General features: G+C 25.2%; 3 protein-coding genes across 3 annotated transcripts in view; 1 reads left to right on the top strand and 2 right to left on the bottom strand.

The window, feature by feature from the left end:
* Phum_PHUM135880 (spire, putative) overlaps positions 1-6,210 on the bottom strand; it is a gene marked incomplete at both ends in the record, with an annotated part of 17,063 nt that extends 10,853 nt beyond the window's left edge. The window contains one exon of the mRNA XM_002424501.1: positions 6,145-6,210. Coding sequence (XP_002424546.1) covers positions 6,145-6,210 — 66 coding nt within the window. The remainder of the gene's footprint in view (positions 1-6,144) is intronic.
* Positions 6,211-7,967: 1,757 nt separating this feature from the next.
* Positions 7,968-13,949, bottom strand: Phum_PHUM135870 (uncharacterized protein; the record flags this gene model as incomplete). The annotated part of the gene is made up of 7 exons (XM_002424500.1): positions 7,968-8,452; positions 8,549-8,853; positions 8,952-9,265; positions 9,344-9,487; positions 9,572-11,973; positions 12,214-13,771; positions 13,863-13,949. 7 exons carry the CDS (start codon positions 13,947-13,949, stop codon positions 7,968-7,970), a joined length of 5,295 nt encoding a protein of 1,764 aa, XP_002424545.1.
* An 864-nt stretch (positions 13,950-14,813) lies between these two features.
* On the top strand, positions 14,814-15,552 carry Phum_PHUM135860 (protein transport protein Sec61 subunit beta, putative; the record flags this gene model as incomplete). Its single annotated transcript, XM_002424499.1, has 3 exons — positions 14,814-14,837; positions 15,120-15,319; positions 15,465-15,552. 3 exons carry the CDS (start codon positions 14,814-14,816, stop codon positions 15,550-15,552), a joined length of 312 nt encoding a protein of 103 aa, XP_002424544.1.
* Positions 15,553-15,805: the final 253 nt, after the last annotated feature.

Below are 15,805 nucleotides of genomic sequence, written 5' to 3'. Positions count from 1 at the left end.
AGAGCGACTACTCGCTTCTTAACTATTTCCGGTTCATCTTTTCATAATAAATAAAAATTCCAATTTTTTGTCTTTCCTTTTACCTTTTACCTTTTACCCTTTACCTTTTACAATTTACTTTTTTTAAATAATAATAATAATAATAATAAAATTGCGGGGATGTTATAATAATTGTGGCCAATGCAAATTTAATGCAATCAAATGACGTGTTCGTCCTTCTAAATATTTTATCGAGGTTGAATAATTTTTCTTTTTTTTGCTTTCTTGTTGTTGTTGTATGTGGGACAGATTAAATAAAAAAAAAACGCCATTTTTTTTTCTTTTTATCTACTATTAAATACGAAAAAAGAAAAAAAAAGAATAAACCCACGTTCGTTTCCTTGTTGTTGTGTGCCGGGCCCGAAATACAATAGGAAAAAAATTAAAATCTATTATTATCTTTCGAGAAAAAATTAAAAAAAAAAAAAAAGGCGATCATTTTGAATAATAACAAAATTGTATTTAAAAAAAAAAATTTGTACGTGAATTTTTTTTCCATTTCCCAGTTTAAAAAAAAAATTACACAACATAAAAATTTGTTAAAACTACAAAAAACCGAAAACTTTAATAAAAAAATATTTTATTCTGCATAGTGAAAATTATAAATAATAATAATAATAATAATAAACATTTGAAACCTTTGACCTTTGTACGAACAAACGATACATATATTTTTTCTCAAAAAATTTTTTTTACAAATCGTCACATGGATTACTTACATCCGCCATAACATTTTCAAATTCAACAAATTAAATTATCAACAAATAAATTTATTTATTTATTTATTTATAAATAAATAAATAAGTACTTAAAAACGGTATATTATTAAACGGTAATAATAATAATAATAAATTTTTTTTTTTTTCCATTAAATTAATTCATGTGGTCATTTTTGAGGTTTGTTGTTGTTGTTGTTGTTTATAAAAAATACATTAAATAAAAAAATTTTTTTTTTTTTTATTAAAATTTGAACGGTTCGCGGTTTGAAAATATGTTAATCAAACCTGACTGATAAGTATTTTGAAAATTTCATCCAATAATTTTTTTTTTTAAAATCACATTAAAATTCACACTAAAAATATGATAATAATAATGATGATAAAACTAATTATTTCTATACTAATCAATGAACCTTGCCGTTATTTTTTATTATTATTATCATTATTATTATTTATTTTTATTTTTTTTTTTTTTTTGCAGTAAACGTTATTCATTGGTAGATCACTTTGCCAACCTACATCCTAACGACTTCTGTGATGTAGTTTTTCCAAATAACGGTAATTTGGTAGTCTTTTATTATTATTATTATTTTTTGTTTTACTTTCTTTTTAATACACAAATAAATAAATTTTTTTTTTTTTTTTTTTAAATGTTTTTCAAATTTTCTTCTTCTGTTTGAGAACAAAAAAAAAAAAACCCGAATCATACAAGAAGAAGGGGAAAAAAATTCTTTAACAAGCAATTATTAAAATTTCATTATTATTATTATTATTAATCACCGGCATATTCGAACCTTAAATGTACGCACACACGCCATATTGATAAATTAAATAATTATTCATTTTATAAACAATAGCATTATTATGAACTTTCAACCTTTTAAAAAAAATATACATTTTTTTTTCTAATTCTCTCTCTACTTACGACGTCATCGATATGTGCGTAATATGCGTAACGAATAATAATTTTCAACATGTATGTAATTATTAATAATAATAATAATAATAATTCGACACACAATAAACCCAATGACCTCATTTCATATTATAACTGGAAAAAAAAAACGGGATAAACAAATGAAAAATGTAAACAACGCCAAAGGATATACGGATTAAGATTATAGATCAGCTGTTTGATCTGACCAAGTGAGTAAATCTCCTTCCCCCACCTCCCCTTTCCCCCCTCATCCTCCTACTACTTTTAGGTAGTTGCTTAGATACGGCTTCATTCTTCGTGACCGATTGCCAAAGGGTGAAAAAAAAAAAAAAATGCGTTAAATTCTTTTTATTATAGTGTCAGGTTCAACAATTCAAACGTTTTCTGCAACATTCATGTTCATTCTCATACAAACACCGTTAAAACAACAACAAATTTTTTGTTCTTAAATAAATTGGTTATTATCATGTTGTTGTTGTTGTTGTTGTTGTTGTTTTTCACGTTTTAATTATTTAAATACATGATTAAAAACACAACACTTTTAATTTTTTTTTTTTTCTTTCGTATTTATATTTTTATATTTTGTAACGAATATAAAAAAAAATTATTGTTAATAAATTATTATTATTATTATTTTCAAATAAATAAATAAAAAATTAAAAGTGATAAGAAATATTTGAAAAAAAAAAAAAAATATATGAACCCGGTAAAATAATCGCGCCTAAAATTTATTATCAAATAAAAAATGACCGACTTTTTTTTTTTTTTTTTTTTTTTTGGTTGACCTTTACTCTGGGGTTTTTTTTTTTTTTTTTATTAGTGACTACGTGCGAATTAAAGGGGGGGAGAAATTTTAATTTTTAAACCTAATCATTATTATTATTATTATTATTTATAAAACACAATAACATTCACCGCGAGAAAATCAAAAATATTTTATTTACAAAAAAAAAAAACAATGATAATGATAATTTATTAACGCGGGGAGAAAGCAAATAAAAAAAATTATTATTATTATTATTTTTTTAAAAATTAAATTAATACGTGGACGCTAAAAAATTTGGCGCGCAATTTTTTTTAAAATTTAAAATACAAAAAAAAACGGTTTTAATTTTGTTTATCACGTACAATTAACTTTAATTAATTGGAATTTTTTTTTTTTGCTTCATGTATGTTTTCAAAAACATAAACAACATGTATTTATTATGTAAAACTATTAAATCCAACAAACAACAACAACAACATCCGTTCGATTGAAATCCCGGTTAATAATATAAATGATGTAAAAAAAAAAAATATTTTAATCGGAGGAAATTAATTTATTTTATTATATTTCTATTGTATAGTTAAATAAATAAATAAATAAAAATTAAATTGCAAATACTTTAAATTATTAATTTAAATACCTAGAAATCCCATAAAATTTTTTTGTGTGTAAATCAACCGTAATCGGCACGAATTACAACAAAGAAATTTTTTTTAAAAAAAATCATCTGTGGGAAAATCCATTTGGATAAAGAAAGAAAAATTAATAAAGCTGAAAAGCCGCCATGACAGTTAATTCCGGCATTTTTTTTTTAAATTCTACAAAAACCTCCCCCTATTCCCACCCCAACCACAAACCTTAGATTTTAATCGTTTAAACGTTTATTTTTGTAAGACTTGGGGTAAATAAAAAAAAAAAAACCTAATTAATAAATTTTCTCAAGCCAAATAGATTAAAAGTAATCCTGGAAAAAAAAAAAATCAGGTTCGCAATCAACACAACCTAATTAAATAAATAAAACATTTTTCTCATTTTTTTTTTTTTTTTTTTGAGAAAGAATAAATGAAGATAATGATGATTAGTTTAAAACCTGTTATATGTATACAATTCCCAATCAATGTGTGTGTCAATAATAATAATAATAATATTAATAATAATAATTTTTAAGGAAGAAAAAATAAATAAATAAAAATTTACCTTAGTTTCGGATGTCATAGGAACGCGAGATGAATCTGAAACAAATCAAATACGTATATTTTTTTTTAATTACACATAATATACATTTGTTATTAAAATAATAATAATAATAATAATAAAAACAAAACAAGGTTCAAAATATATGTGGTAAATTGTAATATCATTATTGAACATTTTATTACGTCAGTTATTAAATTATCATTATTTCATTTTATCGTAAATATATATAAATAAAATATTAAATAATAAATATTATCAATTATATTTTTAAAACATAGGAAATATAAAACGTTAGTAACTAACGTAGAGTTAAAAAGGAGATCATTAGTATGAATTAGTATGAAATTGTAATCTATCTAATAAATAATTAATCAATCAAACATGGCGGCGGTGATAATTATTATTGAGAGAAAATTTCGTGAGTTACAAATTATTATTATATAATTAGAATAGTGTAATTAATTATTATTATTATTTTTTTTTTTTAAATTTCAAAAGTTCAATATTCAAGGTGAAAATAACAAACCATTTTGTTTAAACAAAAATGTTTTAAATGATAATAAATAATATTATTATTAAATTATGTACGCCATATTAAAATTAAACGCGAAAAAATTTTAAAATTTTTCCAATTCGGATTTGTATGAAATAAAATAAAAATTATTACGTAATTATTTGATTCTAAAAAAAAAAAAAAATCCAAAAAAGAATACAATAATAATAATAATAATAATAATAATAATAATAATAATAATAATAATAATAATAATAATAATAATTGTTAAACATTTATTATAAATAATAAATGTTACGAAATAAAAAAAATGATAAAGCTAAATAATAATAATAATACTAAATGAATTGTGAATGAATTTTTTATAAAAAAAAAAAACATTTAAAATGAATCCCACACGATTTGGTTTTTATGTTTTGCCATTTTTTTTTTTTTTTTTTTTTTTTTTTGTTATAAATAATGGCACTGACAGAAAATTAACAACAATTTTCATTTCGATTGTTTAATAAATTTTTATTTTTTTTAATGGGATAACAATAACAACAATATCTAAAGTTAATAATTTTTTTTTGCGGTTTATTTTATTTTTAAAAAAATGTAGAGTAGAAAAATCTCGAGTATTAAATAATCATCGAAATGATAATAATAATAATATTGATGACGTAATTATGTAACATAAAGACAACTCCTAAATAAGTTTAATAATTTTTATTTTGTTATATTGAGGAAAAATTTCCGAACGAAATAACATTTTCCATTGAAATTTTCAATGATGGGGATGATAAATTCAACACCATCACCACCACCACCACCACCAACAGACATCAACCCTTTCATATATTAAATAAATATAATTAATGTCATTGGCATAAAACCTTAAAAAAAAAAAAAAACTTGTGAAAGTTCGACATTTGTCAGTTAATAGAAATTAATCGACCTTAAACACTCATCATGTTACATATATTAATACATAACACATATAATAAAATATATATATGTACATAAATACTTTCATTTAAATTTAAAAAAAAAAAAAAAAAAGAAAAGGGCCTGTTTTACAAAATACATACTTGTATACTCGAGAGAAACGAAGGTAAGTGAAAAAAAAAAACTTTCAGAGGTTCAAAGGTTATTGCAAAAAAAAAAAAAAATGAGGGCAAATTTAAAAAAAAAAAAAAACAAAGAGAGAGAGAAAGAAAATTTCTCTTAGCCTTCACATGATAAATCAATAAATTATAAATTTTTTTTTTTTTTTTTTGATTTAACCAATCCAAAACAACCTTTTCTATATATAAAACAATATATCATATTTTAAACTTGATAAATAAATTCATGTTATCATTATTATCATCATCATTATTATTATTATGAAAATATTTTGATTAGAAATTTGTGCAAAAAAAAAAAAAAAAAAAGAAAAATTTGCACGAATAAAATAAATTATTATTATTATTTTTAACAGCTTTCTTTTAATAAAATTTTTTTCAATAAACAAGTTTACTGTAATAAATAATAATAATAATAATAACAAACAAATGACGAAAATATTATTAATAATAATAATAATAAAGTTCATTTACCTAAAATGATAACGTTAAATAATTTAATTTTTTTTTTTTTATAAATAAATTAATTGTTAATGTTTTGTCAATGAAGGATTTTTAATATATAAAAAATTAAATTGTTAATGATTAATTTTAATAACAATATATATGTATATCATTAATAATAATAATAATAATAATGATTTTTTTCTTAAGACTTAGGCCTTAGGCTTCATACGAGTAATTTATTTAGATAATATTAATTAATTAAAAAAATATATATATGTACTGACATTATTGAATTAATTCTCTACTGTTGTCATCATTATTATTATTAATATTATTATTATTGTAATAAAATGAGAGAGAGAGAGAGATAGATAATTTTTTTTTTGTAAGGAGTGTGTTTAGTAGTATAAACTACTGACCTTGAGTTCCTCCCCTTGCGAATATCGTATTTGAATGTACCTGACCATCTCTGTGAAGTAAAACATGATCCAACTCCGAAACTAATAAACATGTTTCTCTTTCGTTTCGAATTGAATTTTTAAAACATTTTGAACACTGATAACACAAAGCCCAAGCATGTTCTTCATTTATAGGAGCATTAAATGATATTAATATATTTTTTAACGTTATGCACCCGTTTCTATCTAAAAAACACCGCTTATCATTTTTCACTTTAACATCTTCCGCCATTTTACTTTTTTTTTTATTATTATTTTTATTTCTATATATTCTATTATTATTTCACTTTAACAATTATCACAAATTTATATTTTGTACTAAAACTCAATGTATTATTATTATTATTATTACTGAACAATAAATAAATAAATAAATAAAAATCAAAATTATTCACATTATTTTATGCTCTTTACATTTAACTTATCATCATTATTTTTTTTTTTTTAAAACTTTTTGACTTTTTTTTTAATATAACGAATCAAATGAACATCATCTACATATTAGAATTAAAATCGGAGGATTTATAAATAAACTTTGAAACATTTTTATTATTAAAATTTAAAAAAAAAAAAAAAAAAAATTATTCTTTTAACATAACAATGCAAATAATGAATGACAACATTATTAAATTGAAACAAATTCAAAGTCGAGCAAAGCAATAGTCAAAACTGTAAAAGACTTTTTTTTATAATTTAAGTTGACAAAAAAAAACATTGAATTTGAATTTTAAAAACCATCTATTTAAAATTCTCATAGTGGCAGCACCTGTCATGAAATTTTTTTCTTATGCGAAACGAGAGACATCTACATTTCGTTTATGTAACTATAATTAAAAACAAAAAAAGTACTTGTTGGAATTGTTAGTTTTTTGTTAATAGTTTATTAATTAATAAAAGATTATATTAATCGCTTGTTGTTTAATTTTTTAAGTATTCGTGAGGTTAGGTACCGATAACACAATTTGACATAGGTTTTTTGTGGTTTTATTAAAAAAAAAAAGAAAGTTTTGTGTCACATTGTCAAAATACTTAATTGAAATGATTTACAAAAGGATGTTAATAAAACAAATGAATTACAATTATTTTAATTGTTTTTTTTTTTTTTTTAAATATTTTATTAAGATGTTTGCTATTAATTAATACTCTCGCAAATAAAACAAATGTGTAATTACTGCTAGAAAATTATTAAAAAAAATTATATATACATACAATGTATTCTATGAACATTTAAAGTAAATAAATATTATTTTACATTTTATTATCGGAGAGAGAGTATTTTTCTTTTTCAACAAAAATAATTATAAATAAGCAAAATAAATAATTTTTTTCTTATTTTAATATTAAATAGTTATCTTACTCTCTGAATTATTGTATTTAATTTATTCAACATAATATTTTTTTGATTATAATGTGCAATAAATTAATAAGTGTGATTAAATTGAAAAATCTACATTTTCATTAACAAATGAAATATAATAAAATTAAAATAAATGGAATCAATCATAAATAACTATTAAATAAAATGCACAAATAATCGGAATAACAAAGACATCAAACATTCTCAGTAATATTACAATAAAATTTATAAATTATATTTGTATAGCAAAAAAAAAAAAAAAAAATTATATTATTATTATTATTATTATTATTATTATTATTATTATTATTATTATTATTAACTTTATTCTAAATAACAAATATTTGACATACTTACAACTAAAAAAAAGCATTAATCATTTATTTATAAGCTTTCAAATAAAAAGTTTTTTTATTACAAAATTATTTTATTTTTCTTTTTTCATTGTCCATAGGGGGTCTAATAAACTTAAAGGATCATCTGAACTTGGATTGTTTGTTTCTTTATCAAAACCTTTATTCATTCTTTTATTAGTACTTTTTTCTTTTAATGATAAATTACTCAAATCCAAATTGAAAACATTATCGGGATTGGATGGAGAAGTTTTACCAGTTGATGACGAATTGGATGCATTAACTTCACTTGCATCATTTACACGATCGGAATTATTTTCTTTTATATCTATAGTAAGAAGAAAAAAAAAAATAGGAAAATCAAAAATTTTGAATTTGAATTTGAATTTAAAATCTACAAAAAAAATCTTGCCTTTTTCAGAAAAATTATTTTGGTCAACAGAATCATTATTTCCTTCGGAAACTTTTGGAAAATTTTCCGGAGTATTCCGCGTTTTATTTAATACAACTTCATTTTTCTTACATTCATCTTGATTAAAACGATTTTTTGATATTCCATCTAAAAAAAAAAAAAGAAAAAAAATACGATTAATAATTATTATTCAAAATAAATAATTTTGAATAAAAATAAAAGTTTTACGAATACGACACTAACGTTTCATTAATAAATTTTGACAATAGTGTAATACTGATTTATAAGCAAATTTAAGATGTTCTCTATCCCGAAGACAATTTTTTCTAAAATGACACATTTTACCCGCCAAAAAAGACAAATCGGGGATTTCTCTACCGGCTCGAATCTCTAATATAGAAGCAATCAAAAGACAAAATAATCCGGTTCGACCCACGCCGGATGTGCAATGGACAACAATAGGATGAACCATTGATCTCTGTTGATTGAAAAAGCTGATGCACTCCTCAGAAAAAACTATGAAGGGATTCGGCGTTTCAGGAAAGGAACTGAAAAGCAAAAAAAAAAAAAAAAAAAAATGAATGAATGAATGATTAAAAAATTTTTTTAAATGCATTCCCAAATCCGAATTTTTTTTTCAACGAACCTTCCTGGCCATGCGGTAAATTGCAAATGAATTACAACTCGAGTTGTTTTCGTATCGTGAGTGTAAATGGATAAAATACGTTCCACCCAATTCGAACGGGTATTGCTGCTTTGAAGTGAAATTATTAATTTACCCATTTCTAATTTTTGTCCTCTTTCAACGGGCCAATAACAATGTCCATTTAATTCCAAATCACTTAACAAACAAACGATTATTTCGACTTGTTGCTCTATCACCATGGTCCAAAAATCCGCGTATGTGGATGGAAGAGGTGCTTGAGTTAAAATAAAATTCGGACTCAAATTTGTCAATTCCTAATAAAAATATTTACATTTAGTTTTTTTTTTTTTTTTTTTTTTTTTCATTTGCAAAATGATTAAAAATTAACTTACAGTCATCCGGGATGCGTTTATGTAATCATCTTTTGTGGAGGGTAATTCAACCCTTGAATCATCATATGGTAAAATATCGGAGAATCTATTTTTCATGGGGTAACATCGAGCAACGGATATTATGTGAAGCGGACTAATTTTTTCCTTAAAAATTAAAAATAAAAATGAGTCAAATAATTATTTAACAAAAAAAAAAAAAATAATAATAATAATAAAAATTATAATTACCTGTAAATCTTTTATTTCTTTCCATTTTAAATCCAAACTTGTTGGACCATTTAAAGTTTTCGTCGTCAATCCTTCGACAAATTTTTCATATTTTTCAACATCTTGAACAAAATTCATAATATTTTCTTTTTTTATATAATTATTCTCTTTTGGATTTAAATCCTTTTTTAAATTTAATTTTACACTAGGCTCCGGTTCGGTTTGTTCCACAACAGTTTTACTCTCTGTTTTTATTTTATTCTGAACGTCCGGGCATTCTTTTTTCTTTTCATCGGTGGTGGACGCAGTTTCCGGTATGAGAGGTAGCTGATTGACGTCAATATCCAAACCGGCTAACAAATCAACATTTGATGAATTTGTTACCGGTGAGCTTTTTGTTTCTGAATTTGTAAAAGTCATCGTAGTGACTGCTTGTTGTTTTTCAACTCCTGCTTGCATGTATGTTACAGGATTGCCATTTATAAAATTGTTGTCCGATTGAACTCCGTATGCTCCATATTGATTATTGTAATATTGAGTTCCTTGATAATTCCCTTCGTGAATATCCGATGTTTTATAAACGTCTGAATTTGTTATAACGTATTGAGCGGGTGTTTGAGAAGCTGTGTACACACTCTCGTTACCAGATTGCAAAAATTGAGAGTTTTGTTGGGGACCATATGAATTCTGCATAGCACCTGATGAATTATCCATATAAGGCTGATATTGAACTGGAACATTGTTTTGCTGGCAATCGAGACCGACGTTGGCTGGATTTACTTTATACAAATTTGAAGAATATGTTTCCGATACGCGGGCATCCATTGAATTGTTATAATTGTTAGTATTAGCAGGAGTTTGATAGTTACGTGAAATATCATAACTCGGTAGTTGTTCTTGCTGAAAATAATTTGCCCCAGTTGCAACGGGTAAAGAAGAATATGCTCCCGAATATGTTCCTGCATAAGAATTATTGAAACTGGGGACTTGGTCACATGTCATGGACCCATATACAGGGGCCTGTTCGGAAACAAACGAATTATAAGTTCCTTGAGGTTGACTTTGTGGCAAAACATTCATGCTGTAAGAACTGGAACCGGAATTCGAAGGGAATGGCGGATGAGTTTGAGGAAGGGTAGAATTAAAATTTCCCGGCGTGTCAGATTTACTTTCGAACTGTTGAGGAGATCCGTAGTTTGTAATCGCTTCCGGCTGCTGGTTGTAATTCAAGCAGGATTTTTGAGGGTCAGGGTAAGTATTAGAAGAAGTTTGATTAGGGTAATCGTAATAAGGAATTTCATTAGTATTGGACCCGAACATAATAGGTTCTGAAATTACAGAAGGATTTATATTTGTGGAAGGTGGAGTGGCTGTGGATGGCCTACATGGTTGTTCATTGGGATTATTATAACATCTATTAGGAGAGCTGTGAACATTGTAATAATTACTTTTTGGCTCGTACATGCCCTGACCTTCTACTTTAGGTAAAACGGTAGAATACGACGAAATCGGATATGTATCTTGATTAGATGTAAAAGATGGATTTTGATTGTAATTTAAATAAGTATTTTCAGAAGTGCTCGGTGGTAGAAAATATTTCAACTTTTGGTCAGCATTTTGAGGAGCTGAATAAAATGAATTATTCCATACGCGGTCTTTTTCTTGATTTTGATAAAAACCGTGAAATGAATCGATCAGACCTTTGAAAGCTGCATCAGTTTCTTCAGAACCCACGGGAGCTGGTCTGATTCCTGGAATCCAAGGCGTCTGCGACACATTTGGATCGTTCAAATAAGGGTTTACTTGAGGGATCGTGGTAGAATGATCGAGAGAAAGTTTGCCAGTTTCTTTCTTTATATTTAAATAATCTTTGAGCTTCATACCCGAAGAAGTTTCTTCTTGGGGCACTGAAGTTTCTGTCTTTTTGTAGGTTTTCATCATCTGTTCTCTCTCTTCATCTTGTACTTTACAAGTTCCTTTGACTCTTTGCAACAATTTTGAAACATTCATTTCCAACTTTTTGTAAAATTCTAAACCTTTACTGGATTTTGCCATAAGATCCTCATAGGCATCATAAGAAGATATGAGAGATGCTATAATTGAACTTCTTTTTCTGAATGATTCTCCTGTATTCTTTCGAGTAGACCCGTAACGAGCATAGGTCTCTTTAAAAGCTTTTAAAATATTTTCTTGAGCAGATAAATTTTTTTCAATTAAATTTGTATACTTGTTGTATTTTTTAAGTTCTTCCTCGAATAATTCCTCTATTTTATCTCCTGTGTACGTAATAACTTGCCTTGTAATGTCATCTGCACAAACCAAATCTCTTAACTGACTTGCTAATACTAATCTTTGTTCTTTCATTTCATCAATTTTCGACATAAGATGTTGCATCTCTTTGGAAATAGCTTCAACTTCTGGATCTACAAAAAAAAAAAGTATACAAATAACATTTTTAAAAACATGAAATGCACTTAGAAAAAAAATTAGTACATACAAAATAATTTCGAATAAAGATTTTTTTTCTTTATGCAAATTTTAAAATCAAAATACTTAACATTTAAAATTATTATTTGAATTATGGCAAATAACTCGAAAAGTTTCCTCAGTAAACTTAATGAGTCTTTTGTCACACATAACATTATAAAACAAAATTATTTTACCTTCAGATATTGATGGTATATGATTCATTAACTCCTTCAGAGGAAGGGATAACAGTTTTAAATTAGGAATGTGCATAACCATAGCCTTATGAAGAGTTTGATTAGATTCAGAAGCTTTAGCATGAGCTTCTTGGTACTTTTTAGATTCTCTTGTTAAATCTGTGGCAGCAATAGAGGGTGGTCTTTTTCCTAACATCATTTGATATTCTTGTTCGTGTTTTTCTTCTCTTTCAAGTAATTCTTTTATTTCTGCTAGCATCGAACCCACATCTTGATAAACATCAGAAAGTTTGCCCATAGCATCAGTAAGATTTTGAATAGTATCTGGTCTTGCACTTAATGCAGCACACTTGTCGATCAGATCTTGGGGAAGTTTGTTTCCATCTAGTTTTGAAGTTATTTCATTTAAATCTAACATTGATAAAAATGTTTCAAGCTCTTCATTTTTGGTCTCAATTAAACCATTTATTTTTCTTAGTAATTTAGCTTTTTCTTCACTATACATTGAAGCATATTCGTGAGCTTGCATCGGAACAATACTGCTGAACAAATCCGGACCACAAACCTCTGGATCGTTAATACTGAAGGGTATTCCTTTTACTAGAGATGCACCTTTTATAATAGGTAAATGAGATAAATTGGGTACAGTTTCATGATAAATAAATTCATTTTCACTTTTAGCAACTTTTCTTTTGGCTTCGATAACATCTTGTAAAAAATTCAAGGCTTCCACAACATTTTCAGTGTTGTCCATTCCAGAATATAATTTTCTAGCTTCTTCAAGTTTGCCAAAGGCAGCTTGATAAAATGTCACCCTTTCTCCCATTTTCTGTTGGTCTTCTGATTGCTGACCTTGAAATAAAAGTGAAATACTTTCATAGTATGCAATTTTAAATAAAACATATTTGTTCCAATTTTTATAAATTTTTAAATTTGTGATTTCTGATGGAGAATCTTCACTAAGTGGCCATTCAGTGAGAAGACCCAAACTTTGCTTATAATAATCCACAACTTGAATTCCTACTTTTGCTGTGATTGCTGACTTTCTGTTATCCATAATACTTTTCTCAAGAATACATTCCTGAGCTTGGGCCAAACATAAGTGACACAAAAAAGACATTAATACTGGAGACAGTCCAATTGCTCTTGAAACTAAAGAATATTCTTCATTGATATGTTGAAAAGCCCAAGCTGCACATTGAAAATGAGTGCAAGACATTTTCATTCCCTCAGCTGAAGTTCGGTTATCTGAAGCACCCAACTGAGAATGTAATGCTCCAATATTGTATAAAATTGATGCCATTTCTAATGATATATCATTCATAGTTATTTTCGAATTAGAATGAAGTGATTTCCATGAAAAAGATACTGCTGCAGGCTCATGTTCTTTCATTGGAAATCGACTAGCCATTAAATGAAGTTGACAATAATAGCGTTTCATGGTAGAACAACTACTGATGGATTTGCCAGGTGTGATAGCTTCCTTACGTAATGAATCAATGCTTGTGATTGCTGATGCATACAAAACTGGATCTTCATTATAATGATTTATTATGTACTGAAACAAATATTTTAAGATTATAAATTGACTGAATAACAAAAAATGCTCAAATAAATTTAAATAGTATATTATAAAAAAAGAAGAAAACCTGTTTTATTTTAGTTGAAAAATCAACTTTTTCAGTGCTGCTACGAAGTTCAAAACTTAACATAGGAAGCCTTGGAATAGCTTCCATTTTTTTTTTTTTTTATCAGCAAAAAATTAATTTATAAGAAATTAATATCTATATTTTAATAAAAACACAAATTTTGCCGATAAATCAAATTCTCGTACAATAAACAAAAGTAATAATTTGAATACACACACAAAAAAAAAAATTAAAATTATTATCTTTTTGTTTTAAATTTTAAGTTTTATGTTTCTCAAATGACAACAAAATCGAAGAGTCATTAATAAATTGAATAAATAAAATAACAAATTAATCTATAACTACAAATCACGGTATCATAAGCATTTGTCGATAAGTTCATTTGATATTTATTTTTAGAATCGTGACTAGTACTTATCTAAAAAAATAAATATTAGTAATTAATGTCGACCCAAACGTACTACAGAATAATAAATTTAAAAAAATTAATAACTTTCAAGAGTCAGAATTCGAAATAATGCACCAGAAATAGTTACTAATAAGTTATAAAAAAAAATGGGGCTGGAAAATAGGTAAAATAAAGTCTAAAGTAAGTTCCTAATAAGTGTGATATTTAAAAATATATATTTAATATTTCTTTAAAATGGTATATTTACAATATAAACTATTTTGTTGTCTATGATTATAAAATTCGTAACCCTAATTAAAATTTTATTTCAAAAATTAAATAATGCTGTAAAATACCATAGTTAAAACTTATATCACAATATTAAAATTTTTAAAACAAAAAAATCTTATTTTTATGCAACAATTTTGTTGAAAATTGAAAAACATAAAATTTACTTTATTCAACAATTACGTCGGAAGTCATACTTGTTTTACACCGAAAAAAATAAATCGTACCAACTTTTAAAAAATAAATTTTATATTGTCTCACTGATTCAGATAAAGATGTGTTGGAAGTGTTCTGATGACGTTCGTGAACGGACTGTGTACGTGGTCGAGTTAAATTTATGTTTTTTTTATAAATTTATTTATTTCTTCAATTGAACACATTCAGTCTATATCATTTGAAATACTATCCTCGAAATGGTAAATTTAATTATACATTTTTTGTGTTAAATTAGTTTTTTTTTTTTGTATTTAACATTAGTTTTTAATTATTATTATTATTAACGTACGACGGTTTACTTAACCCAAAAATTTTTTTTTTTTATATATTCATTGTTATGTGAATTAAATTTTTTTTCTTTTTAGCCAGCTTCTCCTAGTTCTACAAGTGTAGGCTCTGCTGGAAGAAGTCCTGCCAAGGCTACTGCTCCTAGATCAATTTCTGGAAGTTCTATCAGGCAAAGAAAATCCACTACATCTACTGCATCATCCAGAAGTAGAAATGCAGGTGCTAACAGTGGTGGAATGTGGCGATTTTACACTGATGATTCTCCAGGAATCAAAGTGTAAGTTTATTTTTATATTTATATTATACATTTGTTAAAGAATGTTGTTGAACATATGGGAATTATTTCCCTTTATTATCGCTTTTAATTAGAGTTAAAAAAATATTCTATCATCAATCAATAATTAATTTGTTTTTTTTTTTAGGGGTCCAGTTCCAGTTTTAGTGATGTCATTATTGTTTATCGCTTCAGTTTTTATGCTTCACATTTGGGGAAAATATACCAGATCATAACGGAACATTCCATTTTTGTGCACAAAAAAAAAAAAAAAAAACTTTTCACATAATTTATAAATACAATATTGCAATTAATAATGAAATGATATCAGAAATTTTAAATCCATTATTATTATTATTACATTTTATACTCTATACTGTAAAAATATATATGAATATAAAATAAAATAAACCTACAAATGGTGGTCATTTAATAATAATAAATTTAGCCGACAAATGTAATTTTTTTTTTTTTAAATTCATAATTAAA

This window comes from Pediculus humanus, genomic scaffold, assembly GCF_000006295.1.
Source record: "Pediculus humanus corporis 1103172107481 genomic scaffold, whole genome shotgun sequence".
Taxonomy (NCBI): Eukaryota; Metazoa; Arthropoda; class Insecta; order Psocodea; family Pediculidae; genus Pediculus; species Pediculus humanus.
The sequence above is the reverse complement of the archived record's forward strand: the minus strand, read 5'-3'. Positions and strand labels throughout refer to the sequence as shown.